We start from the raw sequence: 14571 nt of genomic DNA on the forward strand, positions 1-14571 counted from the left end.
AAGTAGCATGTAATTTTATTTCAATAACAGGAATATAGTGCTTTTGTTTGTGGGTGAGTTGATTTATTGATTATAAAAATAATTATATTTCTGTAATTTAAAAATCACTCTCTTAAAACCTAGATCAATGTCTCATGGAGTCCTTCCTGGACAGAAGAAACATTCGCTCAAAGTCCCAGTACATGAACGTCTGTATCAGTGTCCCAGCCTACCTATGTGTTTAAGTTTTGACAAATTTGCCCAAAGTAAGGGAGGAATTCCAGAAAATAGCAACCCTCGAACATGGGCTCTTGGGATGTTCTCTCAGCATAAACGTCAGAAGACAACTACCGCAGAGAAAGCTGTTAAAATATCTGCTCATAAGGAGCTAGCTGAAGGAGTGAAAGGACCACTGAAACTAGAATTGAGCGATTCTTTGAAGTCTGATCTTCCTCTAGAGGTCATTAAACATTACGAATCCGAAGTGGAGATCTTGACTAAAGAAATAAATGATAAGACAAAATATCCTGCATTTTCATATTGTAGGCGTGGAGCTATTTACAGGAAACTGGGAAAGTTACAGAGTGCCATGAATGATCTACAGGCAGTAAGTTTTATTTAATCAAAATAACAATATTAACAATTTATGCTTCCTTATAGTTATATAGATAATTTTTACTAGAATTTTGAACAATAAATACTTGTAGTATACATGTGGGGATTGTGAAATTATAATTATTGGCATTTTCAAATAATTTATGTTAGAAACCCTAGATTTTGTTTGTCAGATTGGGAGTTACTATTTTATGCTATACACACACAAAGACTTTGGGATCAATAGTGTTTGAAAAATTTATTTGATAGAATATCTTCCTTTAATAAATCAACTTTAGTTGAATTTATACATATATTTTCTAGGCTATACTCTTGGAGCCATTGTTTCTCAATGCCTATTGGCACCGACATTTCATTTATCTTTTCCAAGACAAAATTAATGATGCTTTGGATGACTTGAATTATATAAACAAACATAATAAAAATAATGCAGGTGGGTTATCTTTGCAGATGGTTTTATTACTTACATCTTTACTTAAGCTTTGACCATTTAGTGATATTATAAAGATACATAAATCAATAGATATAAGTCTCCAAAAATGGTTGTGAGTTTCCTAAGTTAACTGTATTCTTGATATTGTAAACTTAGGACTTCTATGATCCTATATCGTTTTCAAAATATTCATCATGATTTGAAATGCTAATGTACTTGGTATACATTACAGTAAATTGGTTCTTTACTGCTCATCCTACAAGAAGAATACGAACTTAAAAATTTTAGTTATAGAAGTGATTCACAAAGCTTTTCCTGACCATGAATCTCTGAATTAGAGTTGTAGTGTTCCTAAGACTTCTCAGTTGGTTGAAATCTATACATTTACCCTGATGTACCGTCCTCTCACCGACTTGAACGACTGAACATGGAACTTTTGGGGAATGAGAAAATGTCATAGTCATCTTTTTGTCCCCAGCACCCCAAACATACCCCTAGAATATAACATGAACTTAATAAATGTTTTTTGATCTATGCTGATCTCTGTAAAAGTCCATAAAATTTTGTGGTATCAAAATCTTACTTTTTATTGTGAACATTAAAAGATTATGAAATGTTTCAGACATACGAAAAGGTAACAGGTAATTTTTGTCACTTCAAATTGAAATTGAAAGTGCTTCTAACAATAAATGAGTATTTATCTTGCCCTTGAGAATAAATTTTGCATCGTTGAAATTAAAAAAAAAATCTTAAATGATTAAGAAAGTATAATAGATAAAGATTATCCTAAGACTACATTTTTGGAGAGAGAGGGATTAATCTTTTAAAATTATTGTAGGTAATGGAAGGACTGTGACACTAAATTTTACCTTTTTAATTTTTATTAGGGGCATATTTGTCAAAGGCAGAAATTTTCAGGAGAAAAGAAGACATTACTTTGGCAATTCTAAACTATACCCAGGCAATTAAGTGTAAGCCCATGGATGCTGATATGTATTTCAGGAGGGGTGAGATGCATGAAATAGCAAACAAAGTGTTGGCCATTGATGACTTTTCTAAAGTAAGCTGTATTACATAAAGCTACCATCGATGTATTTTAAATCATAAGATTCTCATCTTAATACAGAAATTGTTGATTCTTTCATATAGGTTATATAATCAAAGTTAATTTACTATAGATTATGACCTACAGCATTCCTTACTGGAATTGATATTAACACCATGTCAATGATGTTTTTTATTATTAGTGGATGAATGGATTTATGTCAAAGGGTTGGGTGTGGGAGCGTCAAGACAACTCAGCTGTCTCCTCTTGAACAATGAAACAGTGGTTAAAGAAACCTTTGAAAATTGTTTCTTCCCTTCAAACAATAGAGAAAATGATTTTCCACTTCTTGACTCTTGAGATATAGCTGATTCTCTTCTGCAGCGAACTGTCTGCTCTCAAAGAGCTGTGCTCACTGGCTCGTTCATTCATTCATTCATTCACAAATATTTCTTGACTAAGACACTGTATACTGTAGTGGATAAATCTTGGTGAATAAAACAGACATGTTTCCTGCTTACGTGGAGGCTATAGTTTAAAGGACTGATATTTAAGAAAGAAATACATACATAAATATATAATTACAAATTATGATGAGTGCTATGAAGGAGATAAAGATGATGGGGGAGGTAATTTATATTTGGTTGGGTGATATCAGGGAATTCCCTTGGGGAGGTGAATTTATAGCTAAATTGTACTTGGAAGCTAGAGTCAGGCAAAATATTCCCCTCATTGCAGCAGAACAGTAACCTTGATCTCTTGCCTTTTAGCTCTAAATTCTTAGCACAATTGAGAATTTAGAAGTTATTTAAATAATTTAGCTTTCCATGTTACTAGCCACCCTGTTTCTTAATCTGTGATAGCCACATACTTGACATTCTTTTGGTTCCAGAGAATATTTTAAGTTTTGGTAACTTCTGGTCTAAAAGTGGCCAAAAATCTCTTTTGAAGATATTGAAATTTTAGATTATCTATTCTGTTCATTTCCTCCATCTGGCACTAATGGTTTAAAATTAATGCAGCAACTTGAGGTCAAACAAGCTTTTTTTTTTTCCTGTTTTAAAATATTTGGTAATCTTTGTGCTTCAATTTTTCCCCCCGCTATCAAAAGGCACGGAGCTTTACAACTGCGTAAACAGGGATTTAACGTGTTCACTCTGTTGCCCTGTACGTCAATGTGCAATGAATGAACCATGCCAACACCAATTCTTTCTTTCCACGTTTTGGGGACTAGGTTAATCCATATTTGATTTGATTGACTCAGCTGTGATGTGGTCTAATATGTATCATCTTTAATTGGGATAAAATGCTGTGATAGATCCAACGTAACCCTACTCTAGTTGAACAATTTGCTTATGAAGTTTTATCAGTAAAAATTTTAGTGGGCAAAGCCTTGGCTTCTTGTATATGCTGTTCGGTTTTTTTCTTTCAGAAAACCTCCCCTTTCTAGAATTTGATGATAATAGACTTTCTAAAGACATGGTCTTTAAATACAAATCTGAAAGTTTTGGTATCCTAAAGTAGTTTGCTCTTTTGTAATCTGAAGTTAAAAATGTGGTTGTAGTACACTTAATTTGCTATGGGATTATATACTTTATGGGTTTTTTTTCATTGTGTGATATGTTTTTGTGTCTCCCCTCTACCCTCACACCCCATGTAGTGTATTTTTTATGATCCCAAAAGAACAGATGCCTTAATGAAACGTGGGATGTTTTACTATGAAAATGAAAACTGGATTGCAGCCACACAGGATTTCACAGCCTTGTTAGATATAGATCCCCAAAATTCTCAAGCAAGGTGAGAATTATGTTAGATGTAGTTTTTGAAATTATTATTTTTTTTGAAATACATTCTCAGGAAAGAATATTGCTTGAAATACATCAGACAGCCCTTGAAAAATAGTGAATTAATTTTAGTGCAACCTGTGAGTGAAAACCTTTACCTACACCCTAACAGTAGTGGGTAATTTAATTTAATAGGCATAAAATGACAATTTAGAGTTGTTTCATTTGCATTTCCTGAATATTAGTTACATTATCAATTTTTAAACTATTGGCCTGTATGTTTTTCTTGAATTTCTTTTTCATATTCTTTGTATTCATTGAGTACCAAGAGCTGTTCACATAGGGTTCTGTGACATCTTGTTGTAACTTGGATGGTAAACTTTATTCTTCCACCCTTATTGTGCATGCTAAAACTCTTATTTTGTTGCTTTTCTTTTAATCTAAGTTTTGTTTCGAAGAAGTTTAAAAATGGATGTGTATTCATACTTGCTCTTCTTTTCACTCACAAGTTTTGTTCAGTGTTAAAATTTTTATAGTAAAATAAAGCATGCATCAAGAAAAGTGTACAAAATACAAATGTACAGATTAATGACTTAGGACAATGCAAATACCCGTGTAACCATCACCAGGTCAGGAAACGTTTCTAGCCCCCTGGAGAGCCCCTTGTGCCTTTGCCTCCCCACCGATGGTAGCCACTGTCCTGACTTTTATTTTATTTTATTTATTTCCTCTCTCTCTCTTTTTGTTTTTTTTTTTTGAGGAAGATTAGCCCTGAGTTAACTACTGCCAGTCCTCCTCTTTTTTTTGCTGAGGAAGCCTGGCCCTGAGCTAACATACGTGCCCATCTTCCTCCACTTTATATGTGGGACGCCTACCACACCATGGCATGCCAAGCAGTGCCATGTCCTTACTCGGGATCCAAACCAGCGAACCCCGGGCTGCCGAGAAGCGGAACATATGCACTTAACTGCTGTGCCACCGGGCCGACCCCCTGACTTTTATTTTAACCACTTCCCTGTAGTTCTCTGTGGTTTCTTCACATAAGTATGTGTCCCTAAACCTTAATAGTTTAGTTTTGCCTGTTTTTTTGAACTTTCTGTAAATAGAATCATACGGTAGTATTCTTTCACTTCTAGCTTCTTTCACTGAATATTACATCCTATTACATTTGGCTCTAGTTTGCTCATTTTATATTTTGTATAATCAGTTACATGAACATGTTACAATTTGCTTATCCAGGCTACTGTTGATGGACATTTGAGTGTTTCTAGTTTTTGGTGATTATGAATACTGTTTCCTTCAACATTCTTGTACCTATCTCTTGGTAAACACACATATTTGTTTCTGTTGGATGTACAACTAGGAGTGGAATGTCTGGTTCATAGGGGATGCGAGTGTTCAGCAGTAGGGCCAAACTAATTTTCCAAAGTGATTGTACTAACAGCAGTGTGTGTGGGTTCCACACAGCACTAGGTATTATTATGACTCAAATTTTAGCATGCTAGTGGGAGTGTAGTATTATCTCATTGTTTGAATTTTCATTTTCCTAGTTACTAACATGATTGTGCCTTCTTCATGTATTTATTAACCATTTGGATTTCCTTTTTTGTCATTCAGGTCTCTTGGGTTTCTGTCTTTTTTTTCTTATTAATTTACATGAATTCTTATATATTCTTGATATGGGCCCTTTGTTGGTTATATTTGCGGCAATTTCCCCCCCCCCCCCATTCTGTTATTACACTCCTTAAATATTGTCTTTGGTCAACAGAGTTCTTAAATGTAATATAGTCTGATTTATCAATGTTTTTCTTTAAGGTTAGTGCTCTTTGTATTCTATAAGAAAGTTTTTTCCTACTCCTATGTCATGTAGATGTTCTATCTGATCTTCCAGAAGGTTTATTGTTTGTTTTTAAAATTAGATTTACAATATACCTGGAGTCAATTTTTGTATATACTGTGAAGCAGGGACCAGATTTCATTTTTTCCATTTGCATATCTGATTTTCCCAGAAACATTTAATAGAAAGGCTATCCCTTCCTCATTACTTTGCAGCATTAACTTTGTAAGAAATGAGGATCCACATATGGACGCATCTGTTTCTGAGTCCCTTTTTCCACTTTTTTGCCTTTTTGTCTATCCTTGCATCAGTACTATATTGTCTTAAATACTATAGTTTCATAATACGTCTTGAAGTCCAGTAGAACAATTCTTTTGATCTTTGAAAATTGTCAGAGATTTCCTTGACTTTTTCCATTTCCAAATATATTGGTTTGGGTTGAAATATATGAAAATTGACTTCTTTATAGATCAAAATAGTCAAATTTCACAATTTCATATGGTTTAACCCAATAGAATCAGCATGTCAACTTCCATGTTAACTCCTTTGTGTTTTGATTGGGGTTGCAGTGAATTTATAGACCTACAGTGGAAAATTGACATCCTAACAATACTGAGTCTTTTCATCTATGCATGTGGTACATCCTTCCATTTCTTTAGATCTTAAGTCCTTTTACTCAATAATATTTCATAGTTTCTGTAAAGAAGACTTATATACATCTTTTGCTTGATTTGTTCCTGGATATTTGGTATTGCTCAGTGTTATTTTAGGTACTAATTTAGTTTAATTTTATTTGTAACTTTTTGTTGCTGATATATAGAAATACAATTGATAAAGGTATATTGACCTTGTAACATATATAGCATTCTTGTTAAACTTATGAAGTCTAATAATTTATCTGTAGATTCTGTTGGATTTGCTCCATATGCAAACATATCATCTGTAAAACAGACTAGTTTTATTTTCCAATCTTTATACCTTTTACACCTTCCACCCCATTCTTTCCTTATCATATTCTTGAACAGAAATTTGATAGGAGGCATCCTTGTCTTGTTCCCAGTCTCAAAGGGAAAGATGTCAACATTTTACTCTCAGATATTATGGCTAATATATGCATGTTATATGTTTCTTCAATCTTTTATTTTTAAACTTTTTGTATTACTTTTGTTTTAAAAATGTCTCTGGAAGACGGTATGTAATGGAATCTTGTTTTTTAACCAGGTCGACAATGTTTGTCGTGTTTGGTCCATTTGTATTTTCCCCTGCATCTATCATCTTCTATCTAGAAGAATTTTCCTCCCGTATTTCCCTTTACTTTAGGGCCAATCTTCTAGTAACAAGTCATTTGAACTTTTGTTTGAAAATATCTTTATTACCTTTGTTCTTTTTTTTTTTTTTTAATTTATTTTTTTATTAATGTTATGATAGATTACAACCTTTTGAGATTTCAGTTGTACATTTTTGTTAGTCATGTTGTGGGTACACCACTTCCCCCTCCGTACCCTCCCCCCACCCCCCCTTTTCCCTGGTAACCACCGATCAGATCTCCTTCTCAATATACTAATTTCCACCTATGAGTGGAGTCATATAGAGTTCGTCTTTCTCTGACTGACTTATTTCGCTTAACATAATGCCCTCGAGGTCCATCCACGTTGTTGTGAATGGGCCAATTTCGTCTTTTCTTATGGCTGAGTAGTATTCCATTGTGTATATATACCACATCTTCTTTATCCAATCATCAGTTTCTGGGCATGTAGGCTGGTTCCACGTCTTGGCTATTGTAAATAATGCTGCGATGAACATAGGGGTGCAACGGACTCTTGAGATATCTGATATCAGGTTCTTAGGATAGATACCCAGTAATGGGATGGCTGGGTCATAGGGTATTTCTATTTTTAACTTTTTGAGAAATCTCCATACTGTTTTCCATAGTGGCTGTACCAGTTTGCATTCCCACCAACAGTGTATGAGGGTTCCTCTTTCTCCACAACCTCTCCAACATTTGTCGTTCTTGGTTTTGGGTGTTTTTGCCAATCTAACGGGGGTAAGGTGATATCTTAGTGTAGTTTTGATTTGCATTTCCCTGATGATTAGCGATGATGAACATCTTTTCATGTGTCTATTGGCCATATTCATATCTTCTTTTGAGAAATGTCTGTTCATGTCCTCTGCCCATTTTTTGATCGGGTTGTTTGTTTTTTTGTTGTTAAGCCGTGTGAGTTCTTTGTATATTATGGAGATTAACCCTTTGTCGGATAAGTGGCTTGTAAATATTTTTTCCCAATTAGTGAGCTGTTTTTTTGTTTCAATTCTGTTTTCCCTTGCCTTGAAGAAGCTCTTTAGTCTGATGAAGTCCCATTTGTTTATTCTTTCTATTGTTTCCCTCAACTGAGGAGTTACAGTGTCCGAAAAGATTCTTTTGAAACTGATGTCAAAGAGTGTACTGCCTATATTCTCTTCCAAAAGACTTATTGTCTCAGGCCTAATCTTTAGGTCTTTGATCCATTTTGAGTTTATTTTGGTGTGTGGTGAAAAAGAATGGTCGATTTTCAATCTTTTGCATGTGGCTGACCAGTTTTCCCAGCACCATTTGTTGAAGAGACTTTCTTTTCTCCATTGTAGGCCCTCTGCTCCTTTGTCGAAGATTAGCTGTCCATAGATGTGTGGTTTTATCTCTGGGCTTTCAATTCTGTTCCATTGATCTGTGGACCTGTTTTTGTACCAGTACCATGCTGTTTTGATCACTGTAGCTTTGTAGTATGTTTTGAAATCGGGGATTGTGATTCCGCCGGCTTTGTTTTTCTTGCTCAGGATTGCTTTAGCAATTCGCGGTCTTTTGTTGCCCCATATGAATTTTAGGATTGTTTGTTCAATTTCTGTGAAGAATGTTCTTGGGATTCTGATTGGGATAGCATTGAATCTGTATATTGCTTTAGGTAGTATGGACATTTTAACTATGTTTATTCTTCCAATCCATGTGCAAGGAATGTCTTTCCATCTCTTTATGTCATCGTCAATTTCTTTCAAGAAAGTCTTGTAGTTTTCATTGTATAGATCCTTCACTTCCTTGGTTAAGTTTATCCCAAGGTATTTTATTCTTTTCGTTTCGATTGTGAATGGGATAGAGTTCTTGAGTTCTTTTTCTGTTAGTTTATTGTTATTTGAACTTTTGTTTGAAAATATCTTTATTACCTTTGTTCTTTTTTTTTTTTAAAGATTTTATTTTTTTCCTTTTTCTCCCCAAAGCCCCCCGGTTCATAGTTGTATATTCTCAGTTGTGGGTCCTCCCAGTTGTGGCATGTGGGACACCGCCCCAGCGTGGCTCCATGAGTGGTGCCATGTCCGCACCCAGGATTCGAACCGACTAAACCCTGGGCTGCCTGCAGCGGAGTGTGAAAACTTAACCACTCGGCCACGGGGCCGGCCCCTATTACCTTTGTTCTTAAAGATTGTCTCTGCCTTTCTGCTCAGTATGGAATCCTAGATTGGCAGTTATTTTCTTTTAGCACTTTAAATGCATTTCAATTCAGTGTCATCGAGATTTTTTTTAGTGAAGAAATCAGTGGTCAATCAGTGCCTTTGAAGGTCGTGTATCTTTTTCCTTGGTTGCTTCTAAACTTTCCTCATTATCTTTGGGTTTCAACAGTTTTGCTGTGTTGTGCATAGGAGTGCTTTTCTTTTTTCTTACTGTGTTTATGGTTCATAGAATTTCATGAATTTGTGGTTTAAAATCTTCAGGAGTATTAAAAAATTCTCAGCCATTGTCTTGTCTAATATTGCTTCTGACACATTCTTTCCTTTTCTTCTGTGATTCTAATTATATGTGTGTCAAGCCTTCTCACTATATCCTTTGGTTTCATACCATCCCTTCTGTATCTTCCATTTTTTTTGGTCTCTTTCTGATTCATTTTGGATATTTTCTTCTGACCTCTCTTCTAGGTCACTAATTCTCTCCAGCTGTGTCTAATATGTGATTTAGCTCCTCCATTAGTTTCTTAATTCCAGTCATACTTTTCGGTTCTAGGTTTTTCATTTTGTTCTTTTTTAAAGGTTCCCGTTCTTGGCCAAAATTCTCAATTTTGTCTTGTATGTTCTTGAACATTATAGGTGCAGTTATTTAAAAATGTGTGTGGCAACTCCTACATATCTATGGCTCCAATAGGCTTATTTCTATTATCTCTCATTTTTTAAAAAAAATTTTTTATTGAGGAATAATTGACATGGAACATTATATTGGCTTCAGGTGTATGACATAATGACTTGATATCTGTATACATTGAGAAACAATCCCTCAAATAGTCTAGTTACCGTCCATCATCATACAAAGTTAGCTTTCAGGATTTACTCTATTGGCAAGCTTCAAGGATGCTCTACAATGTTATTGACTACAGTCACCAAGCTGTACATTATAGTCCCATGACTTGTTTATTTTATAAGTGAAAGTTTGTGTCTCTTGACCCACTTTACCCATTTTACCCAGTCCCCAAGCTCCTTCCCCTCTGGCAACCACTGTTCTGTTCTCTGTATCTATGATTTTGGTTTTGTTTGTTCATTTGTTTTGTTTTATAGATTCCACATGTAAGTCAAATCATATGGTATTTATCTTTCTCTGTCTGACTTATTTTCCTTAGCATAATTCCCTCAAGTTCCAACCATGTTGTTGCAAATGGCAAGACTTCATCCTTTTTTATGGCTGAGTAGTATTCCATTGTATATATACCACATCTTTTTTATCCATTTATCCATTGATAGACACTTAGGTTGTTTCCAGATCTTGGCTACTGTAAATAACACTGCAATGAACATAGCATTCATATATCTTTTCAAATTAGTGCTTTTGTTTTCTTCAGATAAATACCCAGAAGTGGAAGTGCTAAATCGTATGGTAATTCTATTTTTAATTTGTGTGTGTGTGTGTGTGTGAGGAAGATTGGCCCTGAGCTAACATCTGTTGCCAATCTTCCTCTATTTTTGCTTGAGGAAGATTGTTGCTGAGCTAACGTCTGTGCCAGTCTGCCTCTATTTTGTATGTGGAATGCCACCACATCCTTGTGCTATGTATACTTGATGTGCTATGTGTAGGTCTGCACCTGGGACCTGAACCTGTGAGCCCTGGGCTGCTGAAGTGGAGCATGCAAACTTAACCACTAAGCCACTGGGCTGGCCCCCTATGTTTAATTTTTTGAGAAAACTCCGTACTGTTTTCCATACTGGATGCACCAATTTACATTCTCACCAACAGTGCATGAGGGTTCCCTTTTCTCCACATCTTACCGAGACTTATTATTTCTTGTCTTTTTGATAACAGTCATTCTGATGGGCACAAGGTGATATCTCACTGTGGTTTTGATTTGCAGTTCCCTGATGATTAGTGATGTTGAGGATCTTTCCATGTGCCTGTTGGCATCTGTGTGTCTTTGGGAAAATGTCTATTCAGATCCTCTGCCCATTTTTTGTTGGATTTTTTTTTTTTTTGCTATTGAGTTGTATGAGTTCCTTACATACTTTGGATATTAACTCCTTATCAGATACATGATTTGTAAATATTTTCTTCCATCCAGTGGGTTGGTCTTTTCATTTTGCTGATGATTTCCTGAGCTGTGCAGAAAGAAGCTTTTTAGTCGGATGTAGTTCCGCTTGTTTAGTTTTGCTTTTGTTGCCTTTGCTTTTGGAGTCAGAACCAAAAATTCATTGCCAAGACCTTTGTCAAGGAGCCTCCTGCCTATGTTTTCTTCTAGGAGTTTTACGGTTTCAGGTGTTACATTCGTCTTCATTCCACTTTGAGTTAGTTTTTGTGTATGGTGTAAGAGAGTGGTCTAGTTTCATTTGTATTCTCTCTCATCTTTGCTGGATTTTATTCTTGTAGTTTTTTCCTCCTTGTATGCCTGGTTATGTTTTACTGTACATATATCATTACATTTGAAAAATTGTTTTTTTGGAAAAACCCCAAAGGCCCAGAATGATGTTATCTTCCTCTAGGGAGGATTCACGCTTGCTTTCCACAGGAGCCAAAGGGCGCTAGCAATCCAGCATCTCTCCTTAGTCCATTTTCATGGATCGAGAGGATTCCAAGATGAGCTGCAGCTCCATAAGGACCTGTCTGTTTCCAGTGGCTCTTTACACTTTACATGTTGCTCTTTGTGGCTGCAACCTACAAGGAGTGGAGGTTCCTCAAGGCCTGTCCTTCTTGATGAGTCCTAGACTGCAGTGCCTAGCCAGTAGCCCTGTGAAACTCTCAGTACCACCAACCTGTTATTTTCCCCCTTCAAGACAGGCAAATAGCCTCGTTGGAAAAGCAGCTTCAAAAGCCAGCCTAATCTCCTTTGCACTCCATCCTCTTCCACATCCTTTCCTGGTAATTTTTACTTTCTTGCAGCTCTCCAATATTTTCTACCATGTATTTTTTCACATTTAGCACATCTTTTCTAGTTGTCATCAGTAGGAAAGTTGGTTTGAATTACCTGGTCTTTCATTATTGGTAGCAGAAATCTTCACTTTTAATATTTTCTATTGCTCCAGTAATAAACTCAATTATTTCTACTCAGAGTTGGGAAAACTTAATGATTCAATTTATTTGTCTTTTAACTCTTTTTTAACAAGAAGTTAATTTTTTATTATAGAAACAACACATTTCCATGGGGAATGTTTGAAAAAAAATGTGAAAATATAAAGAAGAAATAAAAAAATCACAATTTTCTCTTAATGTTAATATTTAAGTAGTTATATACGCATGACATACAAAACATACTGTCTTTCTGCAAAACTAAAGTCACATCACATATTTTAATATAAATTTTTCACTTATCATATATTGTGAGAATTTTCTCAAGGCATTAAATATGCTTCAGACTATGATTCTAATGGATTTATGATTTTTTCTTGTGGGTGCACCATAATTTATTTCATCACTGCCAGATATTTAGATCGCTTGCATTTATTCCTGATAGAAATAATGTATTGATGATCATCTGGTCATAAACTTTCATCTATGTCATTGATTACTTCTTTAGATTAAGTTCTTAGCTTTAGAATTACTGAGTTAAAGGGTATGGATATTTTTAATATTCTTAATAATTATTACCAAGTTGACATCTGAAATGTCCCCATCTACACTGTCACTATCGTTAAGGAGGAGGTCCATTTCCCAATACCTTCACCAATACTGAGTGTTCTATTTTTATAATCATTTAAAGTTTCAGCCAGTCTGATAATTAAAATAATATTTCACTATTTACGTTTCTGTAAGGCTGAACCAAAAATATATTTATTGACATTTTGAATAATTTTTCCTTTATTAGTCTTGTCTATATATTTTTTAAATTTAGATATCATCAAATTGTGCACTTTATGTGTGCGTTTTTCTGTGTACAGTGTTTGTCATTTGCCTCATTAAAATTTGTATATTGTTTTTAATATAAAGAATTTAAAAATTGTGTTTAGCCAAATTTATTAGTCTTTTTCTATCAGTTTCTTCCTTTGCTCTTATGTTTAGAAATTCATTCTCTATTTTGGGATCAGATAACAGTTCACCTACAGTTGTATCTAATTATATAAAAGTTTAATTTTAAAAAATTTCAAACTTTAATCCATATACACTTTGTTTTATATATATTGTGAGGTAGGGATAACTTTTTTCCAAATAGAGAATCAATTATCCAATATTATTTGTTGCACAATCCTTTCACTATTGATTGGACATGCTAATTTTTCACATTAATTGCATACATATATGGTGATATATTTTTCTTTTCCATTGATCTATCTTCCTATTCTTATATTAATATATCATTTTAATTGTTGTTTCAGGGAATGTACCTTCATTATTCTTTTTTTGTCTATATTTTCCTGGATTACGTATATTTCTTTCCCTTCCAGGTGAACTTTAGAATCACTTTCTTAAAAATATTTTAAAACATTAAAAAAATTTCAACCAAATATTTATAAATTTACAATAAACTTTAGTGGTTTTGTTCATATAGGTCCAGTACATTTTAGAGTAAATTTCAGTCCCAGTTTTTTAAATATATTTTTTCTTGTATGAATGAGGTAGTTTTTCGTAGCATTTTATAAGTACTTATTTCTGTTAATTAAGAGAGTAATGCTTTTTTGAATCTTGAATTGTAATTGACCACCTTAATTAACTCCCTTATCTGTGCTGAAATATTTTTTGCTGATACTAATAGATTTTATATGTAGACAAGCCAATTAAATTCAAGTACTGTTAATTTTGTCTCTGAAATTTCAAAATTTATACTTCTAAACTTTTTATTTTGAAGTAAAATTCACAACTTGCCATTTAAAAGTGTACAACTCAGTGGCTATTGGTACACTTACAACATATTGTATCTCATTCCAGAATATTTTTGTTCTTTCTTTCTTTAGACTTAATTTTTTCGAGCAGTTTTAGGTTTAAGACAAAATTTAGAGGAAGGTAGAAAGATTTCCCAGATATCCCCTGGCTCTATATGTGCGTAGCCTCTCCCATTATCAACATCATTTAACAGAATGTCACACTTTTTACCAAAGATGAACCTACATTGATACATCATAATCACCCATCATCCATAGTTTACCTAAGGGTTCACTCTTGGTGTTGTATATTCTTTGGGTTAGGACAAATGTATAATGACATATATCCATCATTATAATATCACACAGAGTATTTTCACTGCCCTAAAAATCCTCTGTGCTCTGCTTTTTCCTCTGTCTCCTCCACCACTGCCATCTTTGGCAACTACTGATCTTTTTATTTTCCAGAGTTTTGGCTTTTCCAGAATGTCATATAATTGGAATCATCCAGTATGTAGCCTTCTCATATTGGCTTCTTTTACTTAGTAATATGCATTTAAGTTTCCTCCATGTCTTTTCATGGCTTTAT

The 14571-nt window shown here is 34.3% G+C and overlaps 1 protein-coding gene across 1 annotated transcript in view; it reads left to right on the top strand.

Moving 5' to 3' along the window:
• TTC6 (tetratricopeptide repeat domain 6) overlaps positions 1–14571 on the top strand; it is a 183417-nt gene that overhangs the window by 110747 nt on the left and 58099 nt on the right. The window contains exons 13-16 of the mRNA XM_070520038.1: positions 124–586; positions 898–1027; positions 1915–2087; positions 3733–3869. Of these exons, the coding sequence (XP_070376139.1) occupies positions 124–586; positions 898–1027; positions 1915–2087; positions 3733–3869 (903 nt within the window). The remainder of the gene's footprint in view (positions 1–123; positions 587–897; positions 1028–1914; positions 2088–3732; positions 3870–14571) is intronic.

This window comes from Equus asinus, chromosome 2 (assembly GCF_041296235.1).
Source record: "Equus asinus isolate D_3611 breed Donkey chromosome 2, EquAss-T2T_v2, whole genome shotgun sequence".
In the NCBI taxonomy this organism is placed as follows: Eukaryota; Metazoa; Chordata; class Mammalia; order Perissodactyla; family Equidae; genus Equus; species Equus asinus.